The 15,430-nt window shown below is 43.7% G+C and overlaps 1 protein-coding gene across 4 annotated transcripts in view; it reads right to left on the minus strand.

The window, feature by feature from the left end:
* auts2a (activator of transcription and developmental regulator AUTS2 a) overlaps nucleotides 1-15,430 on the minus strand; it is a gene marked incomplete at its 5' end in the record, with an annotated part of 386,388 nt that overhangs the window by 205,678 nt on the left and 165,280 nt on the right. For all 4 annotated transcript variants that reach the window (XM_080434942.1, XM_080434943.1, XM_080434941.1 and 1 more), the window contains one exon: nucleotides 11,218-11,319. In XM_080434942.1, the coding sequence (XP_080291068.1) occupies nucleotides 11,218-11,319 (102 nt within the window). The remainder of the gene's footprint in view (nucleotides 1-11,217; nucleotides 11,320-15,430) is intronic.

The following is a 15,430-nucleotide window of genomic DNA, read 5'->3' on the forward strand; positions in this document are numbered from 1 at the left end:
AATAAATGTACCGCAGCCTCAAGACCCAGATCATATAGGCTTCGCCTTCGCGTTCGCCTTTCTGACTGTTACACGCACGCACGTGCGCACATATTGTGTATGGACCTATGCACGCAGCACCTAAAAATCCACTTTACTTTGTGCAATTGCTACCATATAAAATGTGTACTATTATTTGATCTTTTTTTGCCATTTCTGTATAATGGGATGCAACAAGGCAAGAATAAGGAATCCGTTTTGATGTCGTCTTCCGTTATTCATATGGCGAGAGCTTTAGGGTCTGTTTGAAAGAGACGGAGAGGCAGACACAAAACAAGATATATTTCCTTCTGCGTTGCCTGAATTCATATGAAATTCATTGACGATTTCTGTCATTTCTTGCTTTTAAATGAGTCAGGAGAGCAGGTAAGAATGCCTTGAATCATGTTCATGGAGAGGGGGGGGGGGTTGTTGGTGCTGGAGTCCTGGTGAGCCAGGTTGTGTGTTTTCTCTGGCTCCCAGCCAAGCCTGGGCCCAAGTACACCCCCACAAGTATGCACTCTAGATCAGCTACTCCTAGGGGGGTACAAGGTGCATGTAATACTGTTTTGCCCGTTCGATGAAGACCACCCATTGCCAAAAAAACAATCCAACATTTCCCCCCCATTCTCCTCCGTATATAGGCAGTTCTCACATTGCTCTCTCATTGCCATGGCAACCGGTGCTCTTCTCCTTGGGCTCTGCAGGCATCCAATCAGAGTGAGACCTTTGTAGAGATTTCTCCAGGCTCCACTTATTCAACTTATCCCACCGGAACAGCCTCCGCACTGAATAGGCTGGAACAAAGCGAGGGGAGACTCCATCGCCAGAACCCCACACAACATTAACCCATTAAGACCCGGGAACGCATACCGTGTCATTTTATATATTTTTAGCTATAACCATTGTTTTATACTTTTGGCTACTCAAAAATAGCAGATATACAAGCTCATAGCGTGGCACCGAGTGCCGCGCTATGAGCTTGTAGATTTGCTTTTTTTTTTTTTTTTATCATGAAAATGTGTGCAAATCTTTGAATTAATATTTTTTTAAAGCACACATTTTTAACTCAAATCTTTGCTTCTGTGGGATTCTACAAATGTCTTCTAAATCCTTCCATTTTGAAAAAGAAAAAACGTATGTTGCTATAATATCAGTGGTTCTCAAACTTTGTCATGTCAAGGACCCCCAAAATGATATGTATTTGGCCGCGGACCCCATCTTTAAATATGTTTTTCCAGGAACCCCCAGAAGCAAAGATTTGAGTTAAAACTGTAACATATTCAAAGATTTGCACACACTTTCACAATAGTAGTTTTTTCAAAAATAGCAGATCTACAAGCTCATGGCGCGGCACTCGGTGCTTGTAGATCTGCTATTTTTGAATAGCAAAAAGAAATCTAAAAGTGACACACAGATGCCTTCCCCGGATTGAATGGGTTATAAAATGAGGGGCTGCGGGGGTCAGGTTGCAGTGAATACTGGAATCCAGGGATACGGAGACGACGAGATGCAGCCAAGAGCTGAGCCGCCGCGCACGGCGTAAGCAGCCGGGGGGGGGGGGGGGGGGGGAGGGGTAAGCAGCCGGGGGGGGGGGGGGGGGGGGAGGGGGGGTGACAACACATGGCCACGGCCAATTTCAGTGGAAATTAAGTGGAATAGGATTTGTTATTGGAAGCCTCAGAGCACAGAATACTTGGCATAGTATCATGTGGCTCTGGCACTGGTTCACGCTTTGGTGAGTCAAAATGGATTCCGGCTGAGCCTATTTATGTCATTCCTGAAAACATATGGATAGGATTCGGGGCGTTCAATACTTTCAACCTTCAACAATGACATTCAACACCACCCCATACAAGCCATTAATCTTCCATGAGAATAGATGTATCATTCTACGGGCAGTGAGGGAATGCGTTCAGTCAGCGTCAGCCAGTAACAGTATTTACACCGCCGACCTCAGTCTGTGTCTCAATTTCAATAATTAAAGATGAATATTTAACAAAGTATAAGGTAACAGAAGTACGGTAAAGACCACAGAAATCCATTGCCTCGAAATGTGTGCTTTTGTCTTAAGCTGCATGACCCCACGGGGTGGCTGTTCATGAGAAACTGAGGTAGCCTTAAGGTGTAGTAAATAATTAGCCGGAATAATCTAGTGATGTCATGCAGCGTGGAACCTAGAAAGGCTGCTCAGAGGTCACTGCACACACAATAACACTACTGCTCCCTATTAGACTAATTATATTTCTGGATCAGAGCCGCTCTGAGTGCGACTTCAAACACTTTGTTAGTGCACACACACAGGCAACCCGGGACGGCCCTCTCTGTGCATGCAGAGACATGATGCAATCCGGTGGGACCTCTGGCGCCGGCCCCTGACGGACAGTGGGCTGTTGAGGCAATGTCAGTACGATGGAGGCGCAGCCTAATTCTGCTCGACTGCTGTGTCACAAAGTGTCACAATCTGTTCCTGACAACCCGACCAGACAACGGCTGGAAGAGAGAGAGAGAGAGAGGGGTAGAGAGAGCAGGAGAAAGAAAGATGGAAGGCAGAGAGGTGTCTTGATCTGAAATACCAAGAGTGGTAATAGGCACGTATATCCACTTCCTGGAGAACAACCTATTCATCTATCTGATTTAGAGACAAAGGTGGAGGTAATCCAAGTGAGTCGTCTCTCATGTCGTGGTCTTTTGGCAGAAGCTACTTACTGTATATGCTGGGGAAAATATAACCTAGCATTATGGATTATATAAAAAAAAAATTACACAATCTCCTAACTGGTTCCTAACTTTTGAAAGAAACCCAAGAATGTGGACAGTAAGAAGAAGAAAAATTAAATGCACTGATATTACTGAAAGACGGTGGTTTGGTCATTTTGGCTTCCGCCATTTTATTTTGAAGTTTCATCCTGAAACGGTGTCTAAACTAATCAGAGGGTCCTGTCCCCTCAGGCTATGGAACGCTGGAATCTCACTCACTGCAGCTGTGCAGCAGAGGGCTAGTGTTTGTGTAGCGTGTAGCCTGTCGCTCACGCTGCCCAAGGGAGAGAGAGAGGGCGAGGGCCAGTGTGAAGCGTGTTTGTTACTACGTTGCTTATTTCTAACCTAAAATGTTTTCAGATACATATTTTAGTGTGCTGATCAAGTTGAAAATGAGTAATTCACCCTCTGGACGTCATCTTGAATGAGATTAAAAATGTATTAGCCCTGTAATTAAACACCTGTAATTAAAATCAGGTGTGTTTGGAGGAACGTACAGCTATGGGAATCACACAGGTGAATGAAATCAAGATTCATATTTATTCTTCACGCAGTACGTTTTCGTTTGACAGAAAGTTAAAAGTCGTGGTGAAATGTCTTTTTTGGACATTTTATTTGAAACGTTTTTTTTTGTCTGAAACGGCGTCGCGACCAATCAGAAGGTCCCACCCCTTCAGGCTATGGAACGCTGGAATCTCAGTCACTGCAGCAGTGGGCTAGTGTTTGTAGCATAGACTGTAAAAAAATATGGACAAAGGGAACCGTCACGTGACCCATTGGTTTCTACAGACCCGTTTTGAAGCCACTTTTGGAACTTCCGGTCCCGAAAAGCAACCGGCAACGATTGGCTGCAACTGCAGCGAGGGCGGGACTTCACTCGGTAGAACCAGTAGGAGCCCTAGAAACATACCCTACTTTATCATTAATTTGAAAATAAATGCTTATCATGATAATTGAAAAATTACTTTAACACCTTTACCGCCGGGCCCGTAGTTCTACGGGCCGTTAAATCCAACGGTTAAGCGCCGAGCCCGTAGTCCTACGGGCTGCGGTCTTTTCGCGCATGCGCGGTCCGGGTGCACTTTCGGAATTTTTTTGATCCACTTCCGTTTCCGGTTTGATGACAGGAAATAGAATTATTTGGGATCCGGTTTCGACGATCACGCCCGCTCCCATTCTACAGACGAAACTGAAACTCAATTCTCTTCCTGTAGTTTTTTCTCCTCGCATTTCACTGTTTAACGTAATCCGCTCTAACTACAGTCATGGAAGTCCGTTTGACATGCGGTCTTCACTGGGAGATACAGGGAGATCTCGCGGACGTAAACAGACCGTTCACGGCTCAATCTTAAGGATTTTAACAAGATCTATGGCGACATGAAAAAAACAAAAAAACAACAAAAACACCTTGGCAGGTGAGTACATTATTATGAGATTAACCTCTGGCGGTGGATGTGTTAAACTAGCGATTGAAAACAAAGTATTTATGAAAATGTTCACTATTAACAAAATCAAGCATAAAGTCCTGCCAAAACCACTGTACAATCCTCTCAAACTCTGAGTTAAACTAAACCTGAGGATTCTACCTGGGGAATTGGCATGGTGAAAAAAAGAAGAATAAGAAAAAGCTTGAAAATCTGTTCTTGTCTGAACTCAACACGGAACTCAACAACCTTCAGTATAAATGTTTAAGTTTAAGTGTCCCTATGTGGCAGGCCAATTCAATCTCAATTCAAACAGAAACAGCGGAAGCACAAGTAATGTATTTGGTTAGAGGTATACGTCACCTCCTCAATTCTGAATAACTATTTTACCATCTAGATGCCTACAAACCAAACCATTACAGAGAAAACTAAATATTTCAGTGTTAAATTATCTTCAGACACCTGCCCTCTTTTTTTTACCTGGGTTTTAGTACTTTGTAAAGCAGGAAGTGGGATCGTGTGCAGTAGTTTAGGGCTGATGTTTGGACCATAATTATGTGGAATGCTGGATGTGAGCTTATCACCCTTTAATACAGTATGATCATAGAGTGGATGGTGGATGGATGAGTTTTTAGTAAAGACATCCTCAGCTGCAGTATTGTTTTTCCTAGCATGGCAGCGGAAGACCTTGAGTTCAAGATGCCCTGTGAGTGGTTGAAACGGGGGAAGGGAGTGCTTGTTTTGTTTAACGTAATAATAACCTATTCTGTCCACCGCGGCTTGCCTACTCAGACGGCGAGCTCGATTTCCAGACATGTCTCACGTCAAGGCCTCGCTGTCTGCCTTGTTTTAAGGTGATTTAAAAAGTCATGCATTTGAGTGAACCAAAATAAGTGCTCGTCTTCCCTCAGCCATCCTATGAAAAACTAAATCGCCGACAGTGCACACAGTCCCACTATGTTGTTGTTGGCAAAGCATTATCTCACTCCTGGACATGTTTCAGAGTTTCAGGCTATGCTTACACAATACACATTATTTACATGCCTGCCATAAAAGCCCTAAAGCAATCATGAAGCCATGAAGCAATCAAAAAAGGCTGTCGAGCAATCCACGACCTCTGCTGCGCATCTGCTTCCTCTGCACTGTGGCTGGGACAAAACCCTGGACTGGGCAAGGAATACGATCGTATGATAATGAGCTAATTATAGGTACAACATTCCGACTCCCATATCTAGATGCTTGTCTCTAATAAAGAACATTTCAAATCATTGAGAGAGAGAGAGAGAGAGAGAGAGAGAGAGAGAGAGAGAGAGAGAGAGAGAGAGAGAGAGAGAGAGAGAGAGAGAGAGAGAGAAAGAGAGAGAAAAAGAGAGACAGAGAGACAGAGAGAGAGAGAGAGAGAGAGAGAGAGAGAGAGAGAGAGAGAGAGAGAGAGAGAGAGAGAGAGAGAGATAGAGAGAAAAAGAGAGAGAAAAAGAGAGACAGAGAGAGAGAGAGAGAGAGAGAGAGAGAGAGAGAGAGAGAGAGAAAATCTCGTACTGGATAATTGATGCAAGCAATTACAAGTTCTGTGTCGGAGTAAATTGGCTGGCATATCTGGACATGTAGGGAGACTGCGACCTCATTTACATCAGAGTGTCAGGAAATAATTGGAAGAGTGTACTGAGGTGGGATGGACATGGTGTTATGTGAACCAGGCCTGGCAACATTAATAAGGCAGTTCAATGGGACAACCAGATTCTTGTCAAGACACTGAAAGCTTATGGAAAAGACATGCTGTAGCTGCCCAAGTTCAAAACAAAACATTGGGTTCTGTCTTTTCATAGGTTCAAGTGAATTTTAATCATAACATTGATTTACAAAACCACAGCTATATTTTATGTCATTAATCAGTTTCCAGAAGCCGTAAAAAACGAGCATTTGAGATGGGTTCCCCACATGCGTTCACCATTCCAGATAGGCTGTCATGTTTTAATCAGAGAGCCAGTAATAACGGAGTTCAGTTTTACTGGCCATAAGGGAGACTTTAGCTCCGTTCTGGCTGAAACCGCTTCAAAAGCATGGAAAGATGATGGGCTTGACTTTTTTTCACGATATCACTTCCAGATGTTTCATTAGAATGCAACTTTAAAAGACCTCACCGCAAAAAGAACCTTCCCATGTGAGAGGAGTCAGGACACACGAGGATGGATTTCAGGACCCCCAATTTTCACATTTCTGTCGGGAACGACTGTCTCAAATGACTCCACTAAGCTGGTAGTATCAATAACAGTGTTACAACCAATATACTTTTAGGCTGCCAACAGAATGAATGGACTGTCATCAAAGTATCAATCTGGGAACCCATCGCCAAATAAAAAAGGAAAAACAGCGCCCTCTGCTGTTTTTTACTCTTTCACTTAGCTCTGGGGGGAGCAAAATGGAGCACCCGTGCGCAAGGAAACCGGGGTTTTGGTCTGCCTTCAGCCTTTCACTTCCGGTGGTGCGACTATGTTTTCATTCCCAACAATATTTCTACACGGAACACTAACACCATTTCTCCCAGAGAACATGGATCGTTTTGGTTATAACCCCACTTGTTTCTATGATGAAAGAGCACGTTAAAATGTGAATATCTTTCCGTGGTTTTGTCTGCTCCGAGGACGCTATTGTTAAATGAGTTTCGGTTTGTTTCTAGTGGGGAAGGATCGGCAGACACGTAAATCCCGCCCACTACATTTGATTGGGTAAAGCGCGGCCTGCTTCCTGATCTGAAGGCACGCCCACTTGTAGGCCAGTGCGCACGCGATATGACGAACCCCCCCCGACAGATTCAAGCGGAGAGCAGAATCTGTTCTTGAGAGATTATCAAAGTATTGATGCCATTGTGGGCTCCTAGCTGTCAAAATAACGCCTCGTAAAAAGCAGTTCCATATCACAGAAATGCATATATTTTGCATGCTGTTACTCGAGCTCTGTATACTGTATGAAATAGCATTCCCTATAATGAAAGTGTAACCCAAAAGGTAACACTGCTTCATTTCAGTGCTTTAAGTACGGCTACTTCCCCTCCCAAAAAAAACAACAACAGAGCGACTTCATTCAGCAGCCAGGGCCAGTGTTGAGACGGAATAGAAGGCTTTGGGGGCGAATATAAAAATGGCCACCAAAAATATGGGGGGTAGATTCATTACAGGCTTCTTCCAGCTTGTATCTCATCAGGCAGGCTGAGGGGTTCTGACCTAGTACTCCTGGGCCTCTCTCTCTCGATTGCACCCGCCTCTCATCAAGTGCCTTGGGTGGGAGAAAAAGCAGTAACGTGCTGTTTACTCGCAATCCGAGGCCCATAATTGCCAATTTATTTGATAGGCAGCCGAGTAATGATGGCATTTCACCCTTTACCGCAGAGACTAAACGCAAAGTGATTCATCCCAGGCTTCATGATCCAGCAGCAGACTCTCTCCCCCTAGCACAGGACTGCAGCCTCTGCCTGAAATGCCTGCCACCCAGACTGAGGGAGGGAAGGGGGTTTGGAAGGAGGTGGAGGGGGGGGGGGGCTGCCATGTCGGCTTCAAACAAACCCAAAAGGGAACCCAGAGCTTCAGAGCAAATACTGGCTAAGCCTGCCAATTTAGCTGGGGTTTGGGGGTTGAGGCAAACACACAGTCAGGCTGATGTGCCATTTGTAGACCTTAATGAGCTGGCAGGATGGAGTGAGGAAGGAGAGAGGGTAAAACAGAGCAAGGGGGTGAGAGAGAGAGAAAGACTGCCAGGGCCTGACCTCCCGTGGCCTCTCTCTCTCTCCCGCTCCGGCAGGGCCAGGCCAGAAAACTGGGCTTATATATCTGCTTCATCAGAGAAGAGTCAGAGGAGGGGGAGGGGGATGCCTGCAGTGGATATCATTAGGAAAACGTTGGACTGATGAGTGGTTGGAGCCATAGCTAACCTCCATTTCAAACCGCTCCCTGGTACAATTGAATAAAATACAATGTGTGTCTCTGTCCACATGAACGGATAATATGCCAGGAGCATGCACCAGGATATTGTATTACAATTATGCAACGAGGAATAACTTGGTATGTCTAAACCAAGTTTTTAAGAGGCACAAGTTCAAGTCATGGTAGACACAACAATCTATCTTTCCCTCCGTCCTTCTACATCCCTTCAGCCTGTCCTCCCTTTAGTCGGGGGAACATGCACTTCGGATCATGTGTGAAGTGGGTTTTTACAGGAGAGCTTGAGGGGTCTTGTGTTCAAGGAACCCGTGGGGATTATCTTTCCCTCTCGTCTAGGACAGTGTGAAAAAGTCATCTTCTCTTTTAAGCCTCGCTTTCAGCAGCTCTACTAAAGACAATGTCTCCAATACGGGGGCGGCTAGGCCAGACAGTATAGGGGCGGGCAGCTGGTTGCGGCAGTCATCTGGCCCCCTCCAGGGCAAACAGACTGGCTAAAACAGGCCAGTTCAGGAGAAGATCCTACTCATCATGAACAATGAGAGTGGGCGGTTTAAGCTTCAGAGAACTTAACATTTAAAAAAACAAATTGAGCTTATGAATGTGGTCATTGAGACTGTGTTTTAACAAGTGGGGTCAAAATTATGATATTAGCTGATTAGTAGTTGCAATACTGAGTTTTTAGGGTGTACTGTAATATGGTAATTTTGTCATTATTAAAACACAATTTGTGTGTGATGTGAGTTCGCTATTGGGGTGACTCTCAACTCAGTGGAAGTTGAACGGTTCGACAATGAGGTGAATGGCGTAAGCAACCAGTAATGATAAAGTTTCACTTAAAAATGTTGTTTACAGTAGCATATACTGTGCTTTTCCTTTCGTAGAAAAACCACAGTGCTAATACATCAAGTGTGGACCGCAATTATGTTCCGCTCGATTCCTCAAGTGTTCAATGGCAATACTGTATCACTTTTAGGCAATTGGCTATGACTAACCATGGCATAACTGATGGCAAATTGAAAGCTTTTCTTCATTCTCTACGGCAGCAGCAGCTGCGAGCATCAATCACCTGGCACTATGCATGTCGAAAGATTCTCCTATTTAACTATCATTTGTCTTGGTTTAGCTCCACAGCCCAGCTTGACTAAAAATCAGTAGGTATCATTTCAATTTCTGATGTCAACATCAAATTACTTATTTCATTTCATGCCTGGTCAAGCACTGTAAAGCTACACGCTAGAATCGGTTTTGCTTCAGTTGCCCGGCCATGTCTTCCTCAAAGACTAGCTCGCCTCCCTACTGACAGCTTTAACCCTTTAAGACCGGGAAAGCATCATTTGTGTCATTTTAAGCCATTTCTTTGGGCTATTCAAAAATAGCAGATATACAAGCTCATAGCGCGGCACCGAGTGCCGCGCTATGAGCTTGTAGATCTGCTATTTTTGAAAAATCGTGAACATTTGTGCAAATCTTGGAATATCTTAGTCTAAGTTAACATAAAATACTTCCAGGGACCCCCAGAAGCAAAGATTTGAGTTACAAATATCCGCTTACAGATGCGTCCCCGGTCTTAATGGGTTAATCATGGCCAGATATCTGATAGCTCTACTGTAGATTCTCCACACAAATCAAAGAGCAGCAGTAGATCTCTGCACCGCTCCCTCAAGCCTGCTCTCTTTACATCTTGGAATGTGTCACCGGGCACAGGGACACATCTCTCTCTCTCTTACTTGTGACATTTAATGCTTGACTTGGCTTCTATAAAAGGAACAAGGGACTGGGTAAATAGGATATCCTTGTTGCACCAGTACCAAGGAACGCCTGGGTGTATGTGTGCCAAATAAATACCAAATCGTATTGGTACACGGCCAAAGAAAATAAAAAAAGTACTTACCTTTTGCCTGTGTGCGGTGAGGGTGTGAGGCCACACACACAATAAGGTTATATCAATGTCAAATTGTGTCAGCAAAAACAGAGACTTTCATCTGCAGGCTAGCAATATGCAAAGCTAGCTTATATTACGTACAGTAGTACTGTATTATAAGCTATAATATAGAATATTTTTTGAAGTGAATGATTAGATACAGTAATGCTGCAGGTTGCAGGAACCTGAAACTTGTGTAATTTAACATCATCATATGGTACGACTATCACCAGGGATAACTGCTGATTACTGTTAAGAATGTTATGTAGTGTTGCATGTGCTTGGAGGGGCAAATGACAGCGTACATACTGTAACATTAACAGTGTTTCTTGGAAAGCCACAAGTACAGACACAAGTGCTGGTTCAAGCCAGTTAAATAATTTCTTCAGCAATTGTATGCGTTATTCTTCAGACAGGAGAGTGCAGAGAGATATGAAACCAAGGGCCGAGAGAACAGAATATGCATGACAACATGCGGCTCCAATGAGTATGTTCTGTGCACTAGTAACTGGCTGTGTCAGTAGTAGGTCTCTAAACCGTAATAAATCAATATCAATTATTATCATTAAGGAAGGAAACTACAACAGCCTTATACAGTAAGTGCAAAGACTGCAACCAAATCCATAAACAAATAAAGCATAAAGCATATCGCTGCATAATGTGGCCATAATTGCTCTTAAAAGTTGTTTAGTTCAGTTAAGGGGGAATTCTAAGACTTATCAGGAAAACTCACTGTATTTATATTTTCATTTATATTTCATTTATATCCTACCTATATGAAGGTATGCTGAATGATGAGCAGAGCCTAGTTTGCTCAATTCCAGTGTCTATGGGATCAAGTAGCAACTCTCAAAAATAAGGGAAAAGAAAGTTGTTTGATCTAATTCCTTTGCTAATAGTAGTATCAGTGAATTTTACTGTACACACATAAATGACCAACCTGCCGTTCTCACTGGCCACGCACGCACGCTCCTCTTGCGCACGTGAAGATTCTTTTTCTGCTCTGTGCGTATTCTCAGATGTTTAACCAGATGTCCTGGTTTGGCCGGGTTTGGCGAGAACAGTCAGTTCTTGCCAAAGGTTCAGTGTTGACAATGAAGTGGTGTTACAGTATGTCTTTACGTGTTTGTTTGGTGTGCGTGTCTGTTCATGTACTCACGTCTGTCAGTCTGTCTCTAGAACTGCTCCTGATGGACGGCTTGGACTCTCCACTCACGCTCTCACTGTCGCTGTCCTTACGGTTGTTCTGTCCAGGCTTCAGCTGCGGAGCGCAACACACACACACACACACACACACACACACACACACACACACACACACACACACACACACAGAGAGGAGAGGTCCATGCATTAAACAAGGTGAAGATCACTGGAAAGCGCTACAGTTTGAGAGAGCTTGACACATTTTTGCCAAGAAAAAGAACTGAGAACTGGCCAGAGGCCACACTGTGCTGTCTGTGTGTAAATCTGTCATGTTTATGAGGCCCATTGAGTAGACTATTGAGCAGCAGCCGTCACTCTGCTTGCCAATGACAGATGCCATCTGATCTCGCAGCGTGAGATCCACTATGCGTTCTGGAACGAGAGCAGGGGGGGACAAAAGAAAAACAACCACCCTCCAGATTCTTCAAATGGGGGCCTCTCTCTCTCTCTCTCTCTCTCTCACTCCCTTCCAAACAGATGACACACACGCTGAGGCAACAGGAATCCAGTGAATGTCATCCGCACAGTGACTGTGTCAGAGAGACAGAAGAAGAAACAGAGGACGAGTAAAAAGGGGGGGGGGGGGGGGTGTGCCAGAGCCAGAGAGCATCTGAGCCCCTCCGAAAGAGCTGGAGAACAATGCAGGGTTCTCGGGGGGAATAGGAACGGTGTGAGGGGGGGCCTCTGCTCCAGTCCATGTCTGCCTCTGAAGCGTCCACACTGCTCCTTCCAAGACTAGACAAAATGGATGGATTCATTTCAAAGGGAATAAAAAGCTTGCTCTGTGGACCACTTGGAACATAGCAGTTAACATGGCTACTAAAGCCCCTTACACGGGGGTTTCCCCAAACCTTTTCATGCCAAGGACCCCCAAATAGCCATAGCCTCTAGCTCCTATTGTGAGATGGCTTTTAAACAAATAAAGAAAGAAAAGTTGTGATTTTGATAATCTGCTATTATTGCTATTGCTTGAAAATAATGACACTCAAAATAGAGACGCCAGGTTCAAAGTGGTTAAAGATGTCTGTCTGACTGTCTTTTTCTTTCCTTCATGATACTTTTCCACCCTCTCCTTTCTAGTGTTCCCACCTGGCCCACACTTTGAAAACCTGTGACCAAACACAGTGAAAACCAGTGTGTTCATTTAAATGAGACTCTTTTTTTTATATAGTCTCCGAGTTAAACGAGCACTCTGGATTCTACCGTGTAGGTGTCTATGGTGCAGCAGATGTGGTGGGACTTGGACCTGAAGATGATGATTCAGTTCAGTCTCCTCTCCATTCTACCTCCCTACCCCCCGCCTCTAGAGGGACAGAGCTTTTTCCTTTTTTTTTAAACTTCTCTTCCAATATTCACATTTCAGGTATTGGCATTGCTTTAGTGTAATGAAAGGGCACACAGTGAAGGAATACCCAAAGAGCCCTCGAGTTGAGCAGATAATTAAAATGAAAATGTTCTCTTTTCTGTAGCCATTAGCAGTGTGAAAGGAAATCTGTTTCCTTGGGAGAATTGCGTGATGGGTGGAAGGCGGCTGTGGGTTCGCCAGAGTGCTGAACACGATAAGAGAGTCTAGAGCATTGGGAATGCCTGATGGGCCTCTGTGCGTGTGTGCGTGTGTGTGCGCGTGTGTGCGTGTGTGTGTGTGTGTGTGTGTGTGTGTGTGTGCATGTGTATGTGTGTGTAAAGTAGATGAAGAGCGCTGGGCCACACAAGAGAGAGCTGGAGGGAACTCATAGGACCATGGAGATACAGAGCACATGCCAGCACATACCCGTACGCACTCACGTGCACTCACGTGCACACACACACACGCACACACACACACACACACACACACACACACACACACACACACACAGGCCACAGCACTGTGATAGCACTAATTACCTCCAACACATTTTCATTCCCACAAAACCAGGCGACGTTTCCGCTCTTTTCCGGTAAATGCCAGTTCCTCTGAAGGGAGTTCCATATTTTCAGAGGGAAAAAGGAGAGAATAATATCTCATCCACTCTGGCCCATGAACAGAGTTCTTGTTTATGTCCCGCTTGGCAGCTACTTCATCAAAAACATGTTGACCTATCATATTCATTAAAGGAGCATTTCACCCCTGGAAGAAGTTCCAGGGGTGACCACAGGGGGGACCACAGCGTATCACTGCCTATAACTTCAACTCCCAGAATGCTTTGGTGCCTTGTGGCAGGGGAGGTTCCATGTGGGTGTGATCTCCAACAATAACATCCAAACAGCATGCCAGTGTCGCCATGTCTGCTTATTATAAGCGGCTTCTTTCTAAAATGTAGTTGATATTTGGGCTTGTTTCCAAATGTTTTGATTGTTGTTTAAACCAGTGGTTCTCAAACATGTTCATGTATTTTTCCACAGACCCCCATCTGAAATTATAATTTGTGCCAGGGAGCCCCTAACAAATATGTGTCAAAAATATTCCACATTTTCCCCTTATATGTTTGTATTTGTATGTTTTGTATGTTCGGTTTGTTTGTTAGTAATGTGCTAGTCTTTTCTTTTTTTGTGTATGTTTGTTTTCATGTTCTGAAAAATCCAATAAAAAGTAAATGAAAAAAAAAAAAAAAATCCACATTTTGCACTTTTTCCCCCTCAAGATTTTTTTGTAAATAGCAGATCTACAAGCTCACAATGGGTCGCGAAGCGTTGTGAGCTTGTAGATCGGCAATTTTCAAATATATAATATCCCATGTCTAGGTAAAGTGCTCTCGGCCTAGTTATCTTCTTTTGGGCTTGTTTTCATAGACCTGGCTGCTTATTTCTCTCACAATATCTGGCAACACTGGCTGTACTCGCGCACGTTCATTTGTTACATATATGTCCAAGGATTCGTTAGTGATGTCATATCACTGGGACATCCTTGGTATCTTTCTGGTGTTCTACTTCCGTGTCGCATAGTATTGACATCACTGTCGAATCCTTGGTATTATGATCCTAGCCTTTGCGACGGTGTTTGTTTACCAGCGCTGCCACTCCACGCTGTATTTTTTTTTCAAGCTTGCGCTTATGAAACACTACACAGGATTATTATTTCATGTCAACATTCAAGTACAACTATAAGAAGATAACTCAGGTAAAGTAATGCCTCACTCTGCAAGGGGGTTTGCCCGCTGGCCGCAGCTAATGGGAGTGGCCGAGTGGCGAAAGAAGGTTGAACAAAGTGTTACGGGGGCTGTCGTTTGGAGCTGGTCTGACTGAGACGCGTCAAGACAACATGTAGTGCGGAAAGGAATGAGACATATCTCTCATGACGCAAATAACGTCACGAAGAATGCGAAGATTACTAGATATCTAAAAACACAGATTATTCACCAAAAAAAACCCAGGATCTTGTTTCTTGACTCCTAAACTTCATTAAAAGACCGAAAACTTCTTCCAGGGGTGAAATGGCCCTTTAAGCCAGCCACAGTCTCTGCACATTCATGCATATCGACGCTGTCAGGCGGAAAACCTCGTATGTCCAAGGATTTTCAGGAAATGGGAAAAGAACGTGTGTTCCAATGGATCCAATGTAGACATTATTTAGCTACAAGCTTTGTTAATACTCATTGGTTAAATGTCTATAAAACCCACAGACAGACCACTTTCAACCTGCCGTCCCGATTTTGGGCGTGTCAGCATTACACATTGCATTGTGAGCTTGTAGATGATATAATAATATTGGCAGTGGTGGAAAAAGTACTCTACGGCAATGTAGAAGTACTCTGTCACAAGTAAAAGTCCGGAATTCAAAATTTACTTGAGTAAAGTACAAAAGTATTAGTATCAAAATATACTTAAAAGTACCAAAAGTAAAAGTACTAAAATGTTTGAAAATAGCCGATCTACAAGCTCGCGATGCGACGCATTGTGAGCTTGTAGATCGGCTATTTTCAAATAGCCTAGGTATAAAATAGGGCTAAAGTGATTCATATATGTTTTATAATGTAATATATTTATATCTGAAAAGTAACTAGTAAATAAAGTTTTCAAATAATTGTAGTGGAGTAAAAGTACAATATATGCCTCTGAGATGTAGTGGAGTAGAAGTAAAAGTATAGACAATTGGAAATACTCCAGTAAAGTAAAAGTACCTCAAAATTGTACTCAAGTACAGTACTTGAGTAAATGTACTTAGTTACTTTACACCACTGAATATA

This window comes from Gymnoscopelus braueri (genome assembly GCF_963280865.1).
Source record: "Gymnoscopelus braueri genome assembly, chromosome: 8".
Taxonomy (NCBI): domain Eukaryota; kingdom Metazoa; phylum Chordata; class Actinopteri; order Myctophiformes; family Myctophidae; genus Gymnoscopelus; species Gymnoscopelus braueri.